This window comes from Seriola lalandi, unplaced genomic scaffold (assembly GCF_002814215.2).
Source record: "Seriola lalandi dorsalis isolate HSWRI2012SDOR001 ecotype SW California unplaced genomic scaffold, Sedor1 jcf7180002054516, whole genome shotgun sequence".
NCBI lineage: Eukaryota > Metazoa > Chordata > Actinopteri > Carangiformes > Carangidae > Seriola > Seriola lalandi.
The window spans coordinates 998401-1012444 of record NW_019525069.1 but is presented as its reverse complement, the minus strand read 5'-3'; the positions used below and the strand labels follow the sequence as shown (position 1 = coordinate 1012444).

Sequence of the window (14044 nt, the reverse complement as noted above, 5' to 3'; positions counted from 1 at the left end):
CCACCCCACACACCCCACACTGTAGCCTACATAGTGGAGGAGACAAATCCTTGGTGCTCTTTAACACAAAAGGCAGACAGTCTAAAACCGAGTTGGACAGTACGACAGTCTGACAGTCTGGGGGAGATTAGTGGCACACAACAGATGTTACTCCTTGATTAACAATAGTGTCTGCCAGGGGTGAGCCTCAGCTCCCCACCCTTCTGAGCCCCACTGTGTTAACTTCAGCTCCCACAAAATAAATCAGCTTACTCTACTTGATGATATGGGATGTTTTTCATCTTTCTGAAATATACAGAAAAAAAAATTTAATCTGTAATTGGCTTATGATTCAGCATTATAACTGAGTGTGTCAACCATGTAAACTCCAAATAACAAGGTTTACGACTCTGTTGTCATTGGCTCACAATGTGCAGACAATAACTAAACATACAGGAAGCTAAAGAGAAAACACTGCCCAACTTTAGACAATAGAGAGCTCCCATGGTGATTAACAAGACGACAAAAAAACCTGTCTCTAATGTCTGTTTATTTTCTTGTGAAATACTGGTTTTTCCTGTTCAGGCTTGCAAAATTTATCCAAATACATTTTTCCACAGGATCACTGGGACAAATCTCTCTTTGGTGGATAGATTTTGAGCGTTGACTATACTGTAGATACATCCATTGCATAATGTATGTATATATAGACAACTAAACCTAGATGGTTAAATAATAGTATATTGTATGCTGTTGTATGTTATGATAAAAGCAGAATTTACTTCAACATCTGTTTGTAATAAATGTATTGAATTTATTTAGGACTAAGCCTTATTACACTGGGGCTCATTTTGTGTGTGTGTGTGTGTGTGGGGGGGGTGTCTAGCAATATACATATAACACACATCTCTTTCTTTCTCCCTCTATGTGGCTCTCTAAATCACACACAGTTGCCAGGTTATCGTGTTACACCACTGTATATTGTGAAAGTGCCTTGTCTATATGCACAGCTCAAAACTGTGATTACTTTTCATTACTGCAGGGTGGCTCAGACCACTAGTTACAAGAGCAGGGGTAGTGCGTGCTACAAAAAGTCGTATATAGATTAATATTTAACTTTTTTGATCAGGAACTTCATCTGACTAAAACATAAAGCGTGAATGAATCAAATAATGCAAATAATTCACATCAAACTGAAATATTTCGTGGCACAAATGACTCATCGGAAATCTCCACCCCTGTCAGAAGTGGTATCGCTCGTGTATGTTGTCACAGGCTCATTAGCGTGCAATCTTGGACAGTAGTGCACTGGGGTAATGTTGTAGTTTGCAGGAGCTGCCTGGAGCAGGACGTGAAGTGAACTGCTCGCTTTGCTTCCTGTCTGACGCCTTTCGTTCAGTCTTTCTGCTAAAACAAAACTACAACATGGTCCAGCGAAACTAAGCAGCTGCTGCCCGGTGCTGTTGGAGACCCCGAGGCGCTCACCGTGATGCTTGTGAGTGGTAGTTTTGTTTTTTTTAAAAAGTCAAATAATAAGTTTCTGTGCTGGCTAACTTTGGGGCTGTAGCTAGTTCATATAAAGTGTGATGCTCCCTTGTGTTTAGAAAGTGAGTGATTCGCATGAATGGGGATTTTAATGCTGACATACGTAATTACAAATGTCCAGTAACAAAGTACAGCTCTTTATGGAGACTAAACATAGCTCCAGTTAGTTAGCTTAGCAACTTTCCTCATGAGTATTGGATAAGCTATGTCCCTTTTGTCTTGTCAGGGTTATTACTTACATAAATGCTGCTTAAACTGATTTTTATCTGCTTCTCCCCACTTTTATTACGCCTCTATTGCCACGCAATATATTAATAAAGACACAATGAGGTGATATGTTGTAGGGAAGGTTGATAAAACAAGTGTCCATAAGTTTAAACTTGTCCACACATATGCAGTCTTAAAATGATCCCTGTTTAACTACATCATCCATTCATTTCGATGTAACCACAAAAAGTGTGCTTGCCTTGTTTCATATCTGACGAAAAAGTGTAAACTCAATCAGATTATTTGATAAGACTAACCAAGTGTTTTTTGAAATTCACAAAGAGTCCCTACCTTCCCTGGATCAAAAACATATTTAAATTGGCTTGCTTTGAAGTGCAAACTGGGGTTTCACTCATGCATGGCACACATGACAAAACAGGGCCAGTTTTGTTTGGTGGAAAACCATTTTAATACATTTATAAGCAAGCACTGGTTGCATGCCTTTATGCCTGATACCACATTACAGTATTTGGTGGCCATGTAATTTGTAATGTAATTTCTCAGACTCTCTTTCTTGCATGTCGCAGTTTGTGCCAATGCAGTGGAATGTTGTTGTCTTATCTTTATCTAGACAACCTTCCCCTCAGGTATGAAGATGGGGCTGGCTGACACACAATCCAACAGATTCTGCAATTTAAGTGCTCAGCGGCATCATAAACACAAGAGCTTGTTAAACCTGAACTCCTCAGAGTGTCCCATGTTCATGATTATGACTGCTAAAGTTCATGAGTGGCTTGAGCATGCATAAATTATAAGTTCAACAGAGAAAATGGGAGGCTTACTGTTAAAGAACAAATGTATCAATTTACTTTCTGAGTATGTACATTTCATATTTTATCATCAGTAACTTGTGGCCTTTCTCTCGAGTTCAAAATCCTGTTTGCTCTGTAGCCTGCGTGTAACATTCTGTGAGCTCCCGTCACACCAATTTCTTTGCCAAACTCATTTCCCTTTCATGAGGGATTTTGGAAAAGGGGTTTAAGGGACTGTTTGTGCTGGTTACTTGGACAAGCTCAGTTTTCAGGGCCTTTTCTTCTGAAACTAAGAGGCATCCACCTGGAGGGCTGGCAAGCTCATCTGAAAAACTGTTGAGCGGTTTTAACTCAAGTACAAAAGAGGCTGCCTATCAGAGCTCGCAGATGATTCCTCTTTCCTTGTTCATATCACTGAAAACATTTAGACACATTTAAGGTTATCTAAGATCCTGTGTGGTGTAATACAACTGCTATGAAATTATTCAAACACTTATGTGCAAAAAGTTTTGTTTCAGGGTTTCTGGTTGTATATGGTTAGTGAAAATGCAGTGTGGGGGGATGGATAAATTCCTGCATGAAAAACTCAAGAGTGCACTTTCCTCTCCGCTCTTAATTTTGATTGAAAGTTAATGGGGCTATGTCCTGTGGATGTGACTTACTCTTATTTGGGTTCCATTAACATGCAATGTTATTCTGCCGTGGAAGCAGAAGGATGTTGTGTCTTCAACCCTTTGTAATTAAGAGACTTTGTTAGATTTAGCATTCAAGTAGACAACATTTCTCTCCAACTTGGACAGGTTTGTTGAAAACCTCGATTACAGAGCTCAACAAAGCTCTTGTTCTGGACAAATGTATACAGTGCAACTGATTATGTATGAGATAATTAAACAGCAGGCCTGCTTTAAAACGTAGGCCTCCTTGGCTGCCATGCATAGCCATGCTGAGCCTTTGTGTTTATGGTAAGTGGGCAGCTGCATGCTTGTGAGACCTTGGCTGTACCCCAGGCCCTCAAATGAGCCCGATAACTACTATTGAAGCCTCCCGGCCATGCTCATTTCTGACTATTCACTCACTGCTTTAAATGTAGAGTGCGCCTCCTGTTTGACATTGCCTAATTTCTGTGAGCATGCAGACAGCTGTGGGATAGCCTGTGCCCTACATTCAGTTTCATAAATTTCTTTTCAGTCCGCCAGCCGTAGCAAAACTTGGTGGCACCTGCCCTTTGTGGCACCAAATTAATGACAACACTAACAATGAAAGTTTTGGGTTTCAAACATCTTGAATTTTCACAGTGAAAGTGATGCAATAGTGCCACAGAATAAGCAGAACTGGTTTGCCAGTTCGTCATTCAATTATCCGGTCCTCATGTTCCCTGCATGTCTGTCTACCTTTTATGACATGTTCTGTAAACACAACCACCATTATGACATGGGAAACTGCTCAAATGTGCCTGAGTCCAAATATGGATTCTGCACAAGCCATGCAACTCACAGATGTAGGCCACCAGAGCCAACGGCCTGGGGAAACAAGCTTTTTAGGAACATGCACATTTTCTCCCAAGGAATCTTTCTTTGGAATGGGACAGCTAAACTTTTACCCAGCATTCCTTTCAGAAGCAGTATGGTGATGAAGAGCAGCACAAATCCCTTAGTTAGGTTTCAAATCGGGCTGTCTCAGGTGCTCAGCAGATGCTCGGATTACTGAGACGGCCACAATCCTGGGATTGTTGAGAGCAGGATGCAGATCCAACTGCCATGCATGCAGGAAGGTCAGAGGAGGATGTCTGAGAATTTAACTTAACATTTAAGCTTTTATGTTCTTCTCTTGTTTTAAGTTCTGTATCAATGTACACAGATAAAAGCTTGTATAAAAACTTTTCAGCATGCGTGATAAGGCTAAAAATAGATCCAAAAGGGTCTTAGAAGTAGTTAATGAATTGTGTTATTCAGAAGTCTATACAAGGTGCAACAATGATATTAAATAGTGTTTTACACCAGCTGTCGCACCAGTGCTATAAAATAGATTAGCATTAGCTCTAATTGTCAGTCAGACACAAAGCTGCCAAATCCTTATGTAATGTTGGCCTAACCCGCGGGATTACAGTCTGAGCAATGTATGGAAAAGCTGCTCTAATAGGGAAACAGAGTTTTCATGGATGACCACAGTTTAGGCGCCTATTGTAATGGTTAAGCTGACAGTTTGTAGTCTTTCTTGGACTGGACTGCGATTTAAGAGTCTTAGAAAAGTGTCATTTATGATAATAGCATTCTGGCGTCTGAACTCGTACAGGAGAGAATGTTCATGCTTTTGGAAACTGAGCTGACTCTGAAGCAGGCCTCCGCTATAGTTGACCCAGTCGTCGCTGTGGTTTCCTATTCTTGTCCTATCTAGAACTTATTTAGGCTGCATGATAGCTCAGCTACTTCTGACACCCCAAAGTAGCGATGATTGAAAGGCTTTTGGTAACCACAAAGGAAGCGTGGTGTCCCATCAGCTCGTCCAAGGCAGCGTTATTGTTGTCTTTCAGGAAGGCCTCTGTCACTGCACTGCCACCGTCACTTTGTTGCAGTTAGTCAGCAGCCACTCTTTGCATGTGATGGAAACGTCCTGCAACCTTCTTCCCCTTCTCAACGATTAGACTTCTCAGTTGTCACGGTGGTTGCTGCTTCAACCCAGATAAAGAGTTATCATGCTGCAGAAGCATAAAAGACTCCCACTGATTCCAGATAATAGCAGCATCGTTATGAAGGTGATTCGGGTTTTGACGTCAGGCGGGGAGCGGCACCCCTTGGGCAGAAATTCTAGATACCTCATTTGCAGATTATAGCTTCATCTGCATCTTTGCACACAGCAGTTCATGCAGTAGGAGTTGAGTGCACTGGGTGTATCCATTACGCACTGGAAACCATGCCTTGGAATGGCTTTTGCATTTGGTTTACAGGTTTGTCTGTACAAGAAAAAGCAAGCTGCCCTTTGCCAGCGCCTCTCAACATGTTTTCTATTCACAGACCGTCACAAGTTGAATGCTTTTCAAAGGCTGTGGGGCAAGGTTAGGCTTCTATAATTGTGTGTACAACTTATGTCATGTAGCCAAGGAATGTTTATAATTATGGTATAATCCTCGCCCATTTAAAGTGCTCAGCTCAGATTTACGGGATATAAACGTAATGCCTGAGCATGAGAAAGATGATAAATTGTTGAAGTTCCCTGTAACTAAAAGTAATGGATGATGTTTACAGTTTAAAGTTCAAATGTCAGGCTACAGTTTGATTTTTTCCCACTTTTCTTGGGAAGGAAAACATCATTAACTGTCCTTTTTGTTTGGGTAAACAACATGTTAAAGAGCTTTCTTGTCTTTGCCAGTTTAATTTCTATGGGCGAGGTTTTTTCTTTCTGTGTCAATGCCATCTGCATCCATCAGCGAGCCATTAAGGGTGATATATAAACAACTGTTTCCTCTACTCCAGCACGTCCCGAGTTATCTCTGCTGTGAAACACAGATCTGTGTGGTTAATGGTCACGCACAGTGTAAGATGGCCTGCCCTCGTCCAGTCCCAAGCTTTGATTTGTTCTTTTCTATTCACAGAGGCCATAAATTAAAGCCACCAGACGTCCTTGAACCGCGTTGATCTCGTTGTAGAACTCCACTAAAAACATCCTTGTGTTGAAGCTGTTTTCCTGATGTGATAAGTGTTAGTAATGGAAATCATATGCTGAATGCAAACGCCACCTCCAGTATGTCAGCTCATTCTTGTCTTGTGATGCTGCCCCCCCCTCCCTACACACACAAACAGACACACACACTCCACACCACCACCCGCAACCTCTGATGTCGCCTCTTTTGTTTCCCACGGTGTCTCATCTTCTGCACAGAGTGCTCTTTTGTTTCACGTACACCGTCTCTTTCTGTTTCCCTTTTTTTTTTTTTCTGCATGCAGTTCTGTCATTCAAACAGACACTCTCGGACTTTGCAGGCATCATATGACCATCTTATGTCCACTGCACTTTCTGGTAGTACAACTTTAAACTAGCTTCATTCGTGGACTCCCTCAGGGGTCGGTTCTTGGACCGCTCATCTCCTCATTGTACATGCTTCCTCTGCATCATTTGTTAAGCCACTTTCAAGACGTGTCACATCACTGTTATGAAGACGAAACATATATCTGTTTCTATGCTAAACCCAATAACCGGAATCAGCTGTCTTTCCTCCATGATTGCTTAGCCACCACCAAAGATTGGATGTCTCTTAATTTTCTCCACCTAAACCCAACAGAAATTCCTTTAATTGGACCTGGTAACTTTGTCACTGGAGTTGATCAGTTTATTGGTCCATTTCACTCAAATATCAAATCTACTGCTACAAATCTTGGTATCATCTTGGATGAAGTGCAAGTGCATGACCTTGCCCCCAGTTAAATTTTTTGATCTCGATCCTCATTCCACCTCTCAGCCTCAACTCTTTTATCCATCCCCTGCTCCAACTGTGAAACTAAAGGTGATCGCGCCTTTCCTGTTTGAGACCTAACCCTCTGGCGGCATCTTTGCTGGATCTTTGGACTGTTTTAAGCGGCTTCTAAAAACCAATCTTTATAGGCAAGCCTTTTTATAGACCTCCATTCCTGTTTTATGTTTTGGTTTGTTTTAGTTAGGTCTGTCTCTCACTGTGCTGTGTTTTATATTGTAATTTATGACTTCTTGTTTTTCATTTTTCATTTTTTTGTGTGTATGTGGAGCACTTTGTAACTGTGTGTTTTAAAAAGTGCCATATAAATAAAGGTTTATTTACTTACTTAAGTCAAAATGACCTGGTAGTAGTAAAAATCTTCTGTGATGATTATATAGATTTTCATCTGTGATTAATCAGCTGTTTTACTGTAATTGTGGTGCAGCACTAATGTGAAGAGGGTTGTTTTGATAACCGCAAGGTCAGCTATTCCCAGCCAGCCCCTGAGGATTCAATTACACAACTTTGACTTTGCTCTATTCCTCTCTGTGTGCTCCAGTGTGGAGCACTTTGAGGAAACTCATTCTCTCAGATGACAGATAATCCTCCACATGGAAAGGGAAGAACAAAACCAGGTTTACAGTTCCACTTTTGGTGACGCGCTGGAGAGACCATGTGGAAGTGAAAATGCAGTGTAATTTCAATTTAGTGTTTGCTCGCTCACTTGAGAATTGAAGGAGCTAGTCAAACCACTGACCTCCTTTGAGTTTTCACTTTTGTAGATGTTGCACAGGTTGCTCAAGTGGAGAGTGACAAGGAGATTCAGAAAAGATTGAGAACTGCATGTGTTTGTGAGCAAAGGTTTTTTTTTCCCAGTATCAAATACTCATCTGTAGGCGCGAAAGGTAGCACTGAAAAGTTCAGCGCTTGCGAGGGACGGCAGCTGTAATCAGCTTGGATTCACAGCAGTTACAATGGACTCTAATGGCGACCCCAAGTCACAGACACGTAGTTGTTTCTTCTGTGAATCCAGCTTCCAGCTTCCACAAAGGAGCAAGCTACAAACTTATAATACAGATTAAGAATATTTTTTTTGGAAATCATCACACATTTCAGAGCCTCCACGAAGGGGATCTGTTCTCCCCAATCAAGCTGGACTGTTCTCTGCTTATATGGTCAACAGAATGTCAGAAATGTACTGAATTCTAATCCTGTGCTCATCTTTGTGTGTCCGATCAGGATTGGACTGAGGAGTGAAGCACATTCCTGGAGGAGCTGAGGGCTGCTGTCTTAAGCTTATGAGAAACCAGCCTGCTCACACCATGCCCATCAACATGGCCTCCAGCTTTTCTTGCCCTCACTGGAACGACTTGGGACAAGGATGTGTGTTGCCATGGTAATCATTTACAAGAAAACACTGGAAAAGAAGGGTGCCGATGATGTAACATCCAAAAGTACAGATTTGGGCCCGGTGAGAGGTTATTTTCTACTTGTACAAGCATTTTTTTTTTTCCTGTGTGAAATGTGTCATTTTATGTTTATATGTAGCCTTGCCAGCAGGCCTCAACTGCGGTTGTCAAGGGGGAAGACGACAAGGTCCTGCTCTAAATCAGGAAATTGTTGCCGGCCACTGATCGCTCCACAGCAGTTTTATGGCTCTAGATTTTATTTTCCTATTTTGTCAACTTTAATCGGAGCTTAAATTTGACTTTTAACTTCCCTTTAGTCAAATTTGTAGGAAAATTCCTAAGTGTTGCCTTACTGAATCTCAGGAAGTGATGTCAAAAGAGCTATATGGATGTTGAAGCTGAAGGGAATTAGGGATGTTTTTGTTACAATTACTGATAATTGCATCATAATTCCTGCCAACTGTTGTCACCAGGGTGTTTGTCATCTGGTTTGGAATCCTACGTGTTCCATTTACTTCAATCAAAATAACAATAGAGTATTTTAGTTCTAGTAGGCTGTGCAACGCTGACTCATTTTCTAATCAGCATCCATGCAGCAGTCTTCTTTTTGCCAGCACAGAGTGAGAAAATTCCCCCACTAATATGGACCGAGTTTGCCCTCTCAGCCACGTGAAATGAAATCATCATGCTCTGGGGCTGAGCGTCAATCAGAGGCATTTATGGTGGAACTCCCTCTTTGTTGATGGCGTGGTCTACATCGCTCAGCAGCAAAAAATGTGCTACAACATACACCCTCGGGACCAGTTTCATATTTGACTTTCCAATCGCTTATGATTTTTACTCTCATTTATTGATATTTAAAGTTTTTTCTGAGAGTTTGTGGGTTTTCTGGCGAGCTGACGGTGAGTCTTTTTCTACATTTCTGCAGTTCCAGGCACAGACCATGAGCCAGGGGACTGCACTTTTCTCTTGTGGACTCATGGGTAAGAGTCATCTTTCTCATCCACGTACACATTCACACATGTAAGGATAATATAGTTAATTTCAGTAGTAAATAACTGAAGTAGGCATTTAGTAAGAGTAAATATTCTGGAAATTTAGTCAAGAAATTGTTAATAGATGAAATATGGAATTGTCATCTTTAAATACCTATAAAACAAGGTAGCTCATCACATTGATGCCAGTTCTTGTTAGGTTAAAATTCTTATAAAACTGTGTAGAGCACCGGAGATATTAAAGGAATTGCTGCTTTAGTATAAATCATGCAGTATAGCAATGTCTCTGAGGCTTGAAAAATTTCATCTATCATTATATTCTGTCATTTTCCCAAGCCCGTCACCATATTTCTTCTTTGTGTGGGCCATTGTTGTCAGTCACTGTGCTTTATAGCCAATCACAAGCTGGTACCTGTTCGTAGCAGCTTGGAGGGGCCAGAAATGGTCAGGTGTTTAGTGAGAGCAATGGTTTGGAGGGACATGTTGTCTTGCAACATTTCAGAGAAATTATTGGCAGAAGTCAGTCTTTGCCGAATCTGGTTGATGGTCACACAACATTATGTGAAGGAGGCCTGACGGAAGTTTCTGCCAACGTGCGTTAATGATTATGTGTCAGCAGCTAATCTTCGTCAGGGATCTTCTGCCACTCCTGAATGCTTCGGAACTAGACGTGATGTCCACGAGTTGAAAATTGGGTTATGGATACAAAGGCTCATATGCTTCATTTACCTCACTGTAGGAGGAACAGCCCTTGCAGTCATTGTATTATAAGATTAAAATGTATTCTGTCCTCACAGTACCTTGGCATTGAGAGTGTAAGACTGGCAAAGTCCTGGCACAGAACACTGCAGCACCAGTAGGTGTTGTTAACACTGCCCTTTGTTCCCCGTCCTGCCCGTGTGCTGTAGATGGTATTTTGAGGCTTTTATCTCCAGTGGAGAAGAACAGACTTTTTGCATACCACGAGTGGGCAGTGGCCTCGATGTTTAGTATCTAAGTCAGAGTTGACTGACCAGTTCAGTTGGCTGACCCATTCAGTAATTCAAGCGAGTTTCTGTTGTGGCAATAACAGGTGCTTTCCCTGGCAGAGTAACCATGGTGCTGGTCTGATGCAGAACTCTTATAGAACAATAAGAAACGCGATGATGAACTTAAGCAAGAATGTTTATGATGGGTTATTGACATTTTTATCAAGCCTTGCTCTAACAGGGACGAGGTTTGATATTGAGTCAGTTAGACATTGAGCTTCATTCCCTTTCCCAATCAGCTCACTGACTGTGACAGAGCCTGGAGGACAGGATTTATTTTTAGTGCCAATTATACAAAGCAGTGAATAGTGTCAATACAAAGTACACATGCTGGGACCAACACACTGACCGAGACTGGAGCAGTGTCATGGACGTTCATGCCTCAAATGAATCTGATAGTGTGTTTTGTTCTTCAGAGGGAGTCTGCACACCCTGCGCATTGAGTCTGATGCGTTTGTTGTTTGTTTCTTAAACTCCTGGTGTAAATTTGACACTAGGAAATAAAATTAAGCCCTCAAGAAGTGATGGTGATGTCACTGCTGATGGAAAAATAGAAAGTGGAGAAGAGAGAGTTTAACAAGCTATTACTGGAGCTGCAGAGTTACTTTAAGATCTGCTGGCTGATGTCGGGTGCCTCGCTTGACACATTAAAAAAGACCCAGACTGATTTTGATCACACACAGTTACACTGTTTGTTGCCTCAGGGAAACAGAAGAAAGTTTATTAAAGTGTTGCCCAATTTGTTAAATTAATAAATAAAGTTCACCTCTTTTGAACTTTTTGTCAGACATAAAAAAAAACCAAACAAAATCAAGACTTCTGACCAAAAACCAAATGAACAGTTTCTCGTATTTCGGAAGATTGTCTTAATCAATTCTGAAAGGTTATTTAGTTAAATGAATCTGGTCCTTTGTTGCAGAGACAAGTCGGTGGCATGAGGTTGGTCATAGCTGTGCCATACAGCAGAGGCCAGTTGGGACCAGCCTGGAGAGCCTGTGGGACGTCCTGCCTGAGGTGCGCAAGAGTTCAGCCCACTGGGATTGGGATGTTGGCTCCACTTCAAGCACAATCACCAGCTTGTTGCAGGACCTCAGCCTGACTGAGGCTGCGTCGTCGCACTCGACCGCACCCCCCAGCAAGCGGCAATGCCGGTCCCTGTCTTGCTCAGACGAGATCGGTGGCTGCCGTTCCACCTGGCGCCCTCAGGGCTCTCGTGTGTGGACGGCAGTGGAGAAGAGGAGGTGCCACAGCGGAGGCAGCGTCCAGCGCAGTAGCGTTGGAAACGCACAACTCGGCTTTCCAGCCATGCAGCGCAGCTCCAGTTTCAGCCTGCCCGCCCGCTCCAACACCCTGGAGCTGCCCTGCTTCACCCAACATCTCCCCTGCCCCTCGGCTTTCACTGGTCTGACACCCTCCTCCTCCATGCCCCTGTCCTCTGAGCCCTCAGCGCAGCCCCTCTACCTCTCTCATGAACAGATCTGCCTCCCTGAGCCCCGTGGACCCTCTCCACCCAGCTCCCCTGACTCCACTCCAGAGCTGGAGCGTCGCGGTGGACAGGGGGGTCTCGCCCGCAGTCGCTCACAGCCGTGCGTCCTCAATGAGAAGAAGATCGGCGTGAAACGCAGGAGACCAGCTGACACACACAAACAGAGGCCTTCACTGGATCTGGCAAAGATGACCCAGGTTGGTGCTTAAAAGTGTCACACAGCAAGAAACTGCTTTATTTAATCAGGACAATTGACGACTGACAACTGATTAAAAACTGCAATCTCTGCCAGTTTTAAAATATAAGTAGTACATATCCTATTTAATGTCACTTGTTCCCTAATATGCAGTCTGTTTAACAGTATATTTAATGGTGCACCTGTGCATGTCATAAGATTTATCAGAAGCAATTGCTAGTGGAATTTTTTCTATTGTTTGAACTTGCCACAGCCCTCTTATGTGCTCCAAAGGATCTGTGTCCGGAGCAGGAAATGGTCATGCCAGCTGGAAGCTCTGCTAGGTCCATCAGTCTCACTAACATTAGCTGGTTATACTCTGTTGTTGGGGCAATTTTCTCCGTCCATGTTGGATAAACAAACACTTCCAACGAAGGTCACGCCATTGTATCTGTTCTCCCTCAGCACACCTCAAAGCATTTCTCCAGGCACTGTCATGAAATGATGGTGATCGTTCATTCATGCAGGCCTGTTCTGGGTCACATTCCATCATGTGGGTTTGTATTTTCACTTGCAGAGCATGTAGCCAAGTATGCGCTTTTTAATGTGTTACTGGATGAAGACGATTAAAGTAGGAAACAAGAGATCAATCAGTGGATCGGATGAGTTTGTATTCAAAGAAATGATCTGATGAAACCACCGGCTTGAGCTGATCCACTTCTGATGTTGACCATGTTTCAACAGACTGTCTGTTTTATCTGCACGTCCCGGCAGCCGTTTGTCTCTTTGCCCCACAGGCACACAGACACACATAGTAAAGTTTCACACGTACACTGGCTGGATCATAAACACAGAGCTGGACTTGGGCCCTGATGAGAAAGTCACTCAGAGTTCAGCAGCGTCTTAACAACAGCGCTGCTGTGATACGACAAGAAGACACCACACACACCACGCTCCAAACATGGTCGAGGTCAGTGTGGAGAAAAGAGCCTTAGGCGAGGTAACCAACAATGTTTTTACAGACGGATGTCAGGATGCTGAGATTGTTAGCATTGGATTTTTCCTTCTGTTTGTGGATTGTGTTCCATGTTCTGCTGTGATACTGGTTTTAAGCTCAGGTCGAAGAAACTGTTAATAGCATTAGATATCAGCTTAAATATTTAGTTTGTCTGGTTTAAGATCTTTTTAAATTTCTCCCAAGTGACTCTGGTTTAGAGGCCAGCCCTGGAGAAAATGAGCTCCAGACATTTTGGCCAAGTTACGCAACTAAACCCGTAAACAGTGCTAATAAGTCAACAAGAATAATCAACTGACAACAAATTTGAAAATCCTTAAATTGAGGGGAAAAAAAGCCAAACAAAATGGCAAGATTTCATCTTGGGCTCTGGGCGATTTAGACTATTTTCTGACATTTTATATACAAAACGATAATTTGATTAATTGAAAAATCAGCCAGTTGTTTAAAACAACTAGAAGTCTGAAGTGTGTAGCTGCGCTGTGAAAGTTCAGGAAATCTCTGTGGAAAAGATGCTCACTTGTGACGATAGAGTAAGCTTGCTTGGCACTCAGCTCAAGGGCTTTATCGTGCTTCACACGCATCACCCTATCAGTATTCAAAGTCACCTTACTATTCAAAGATTGGTCACAGTGCTGAGTGTGTCTCTAAAGTGTCCTCTCATCCACACATCCACAGAGGTGTAGTTTACCCTGGGAGAAATTGCTACCCTCTGCGTGGCTCACTGCAGCTCCGTGAATGTCAGGAAGTAGAGCAGCTGTGGCAGAGGTTATAGATCGTCGCACAGGAGAGATGCGTGTTGGGTAAAGAGATATTGATTTCTGTAAATTCAGCTCAGTGGGTGGATCGCTGCCACAACCGGGCCTCATGAGCTATTGATCAGCTTATATTGACGGAGAGTCAAGGTCAGTATGGATGAGGGGACTTTCAGCTCTTCTCTCGATTT

General features: G+C 42.6%; 1 protein-coding gene across 1 annotated transcript in view; it reads left to right on the top strand.

The window, feature by feature from the left end:
- Nucleotides 1-1284: 1284 nt before the first annotated feature.
- Nucleotides 1285-14044, top strand: part of fam53b (family with sequence similarity 53 member B) — a 15810-nt gene continuing 3050 nt past the window's right edge. The window contains exons 1-4 of the mRNA XM_023413395.2: nt 1285-1474; nt 8230-8461; nt 9328-9382; nt 11342-12105. Of these exons, the coding sequence (XP_023269163.1) occupies nt 8372-8461; nt 9328-9382; nt 11342-12105 (909 nt within the window). The 5' untranslated portion in view covers nt 1285-1474; nt 8230-8371. The remainder of the gene's footprint in view (nt 1475-8229; nt 8462-9327; nt 9383-11341; nt 12106-14044) is intronic.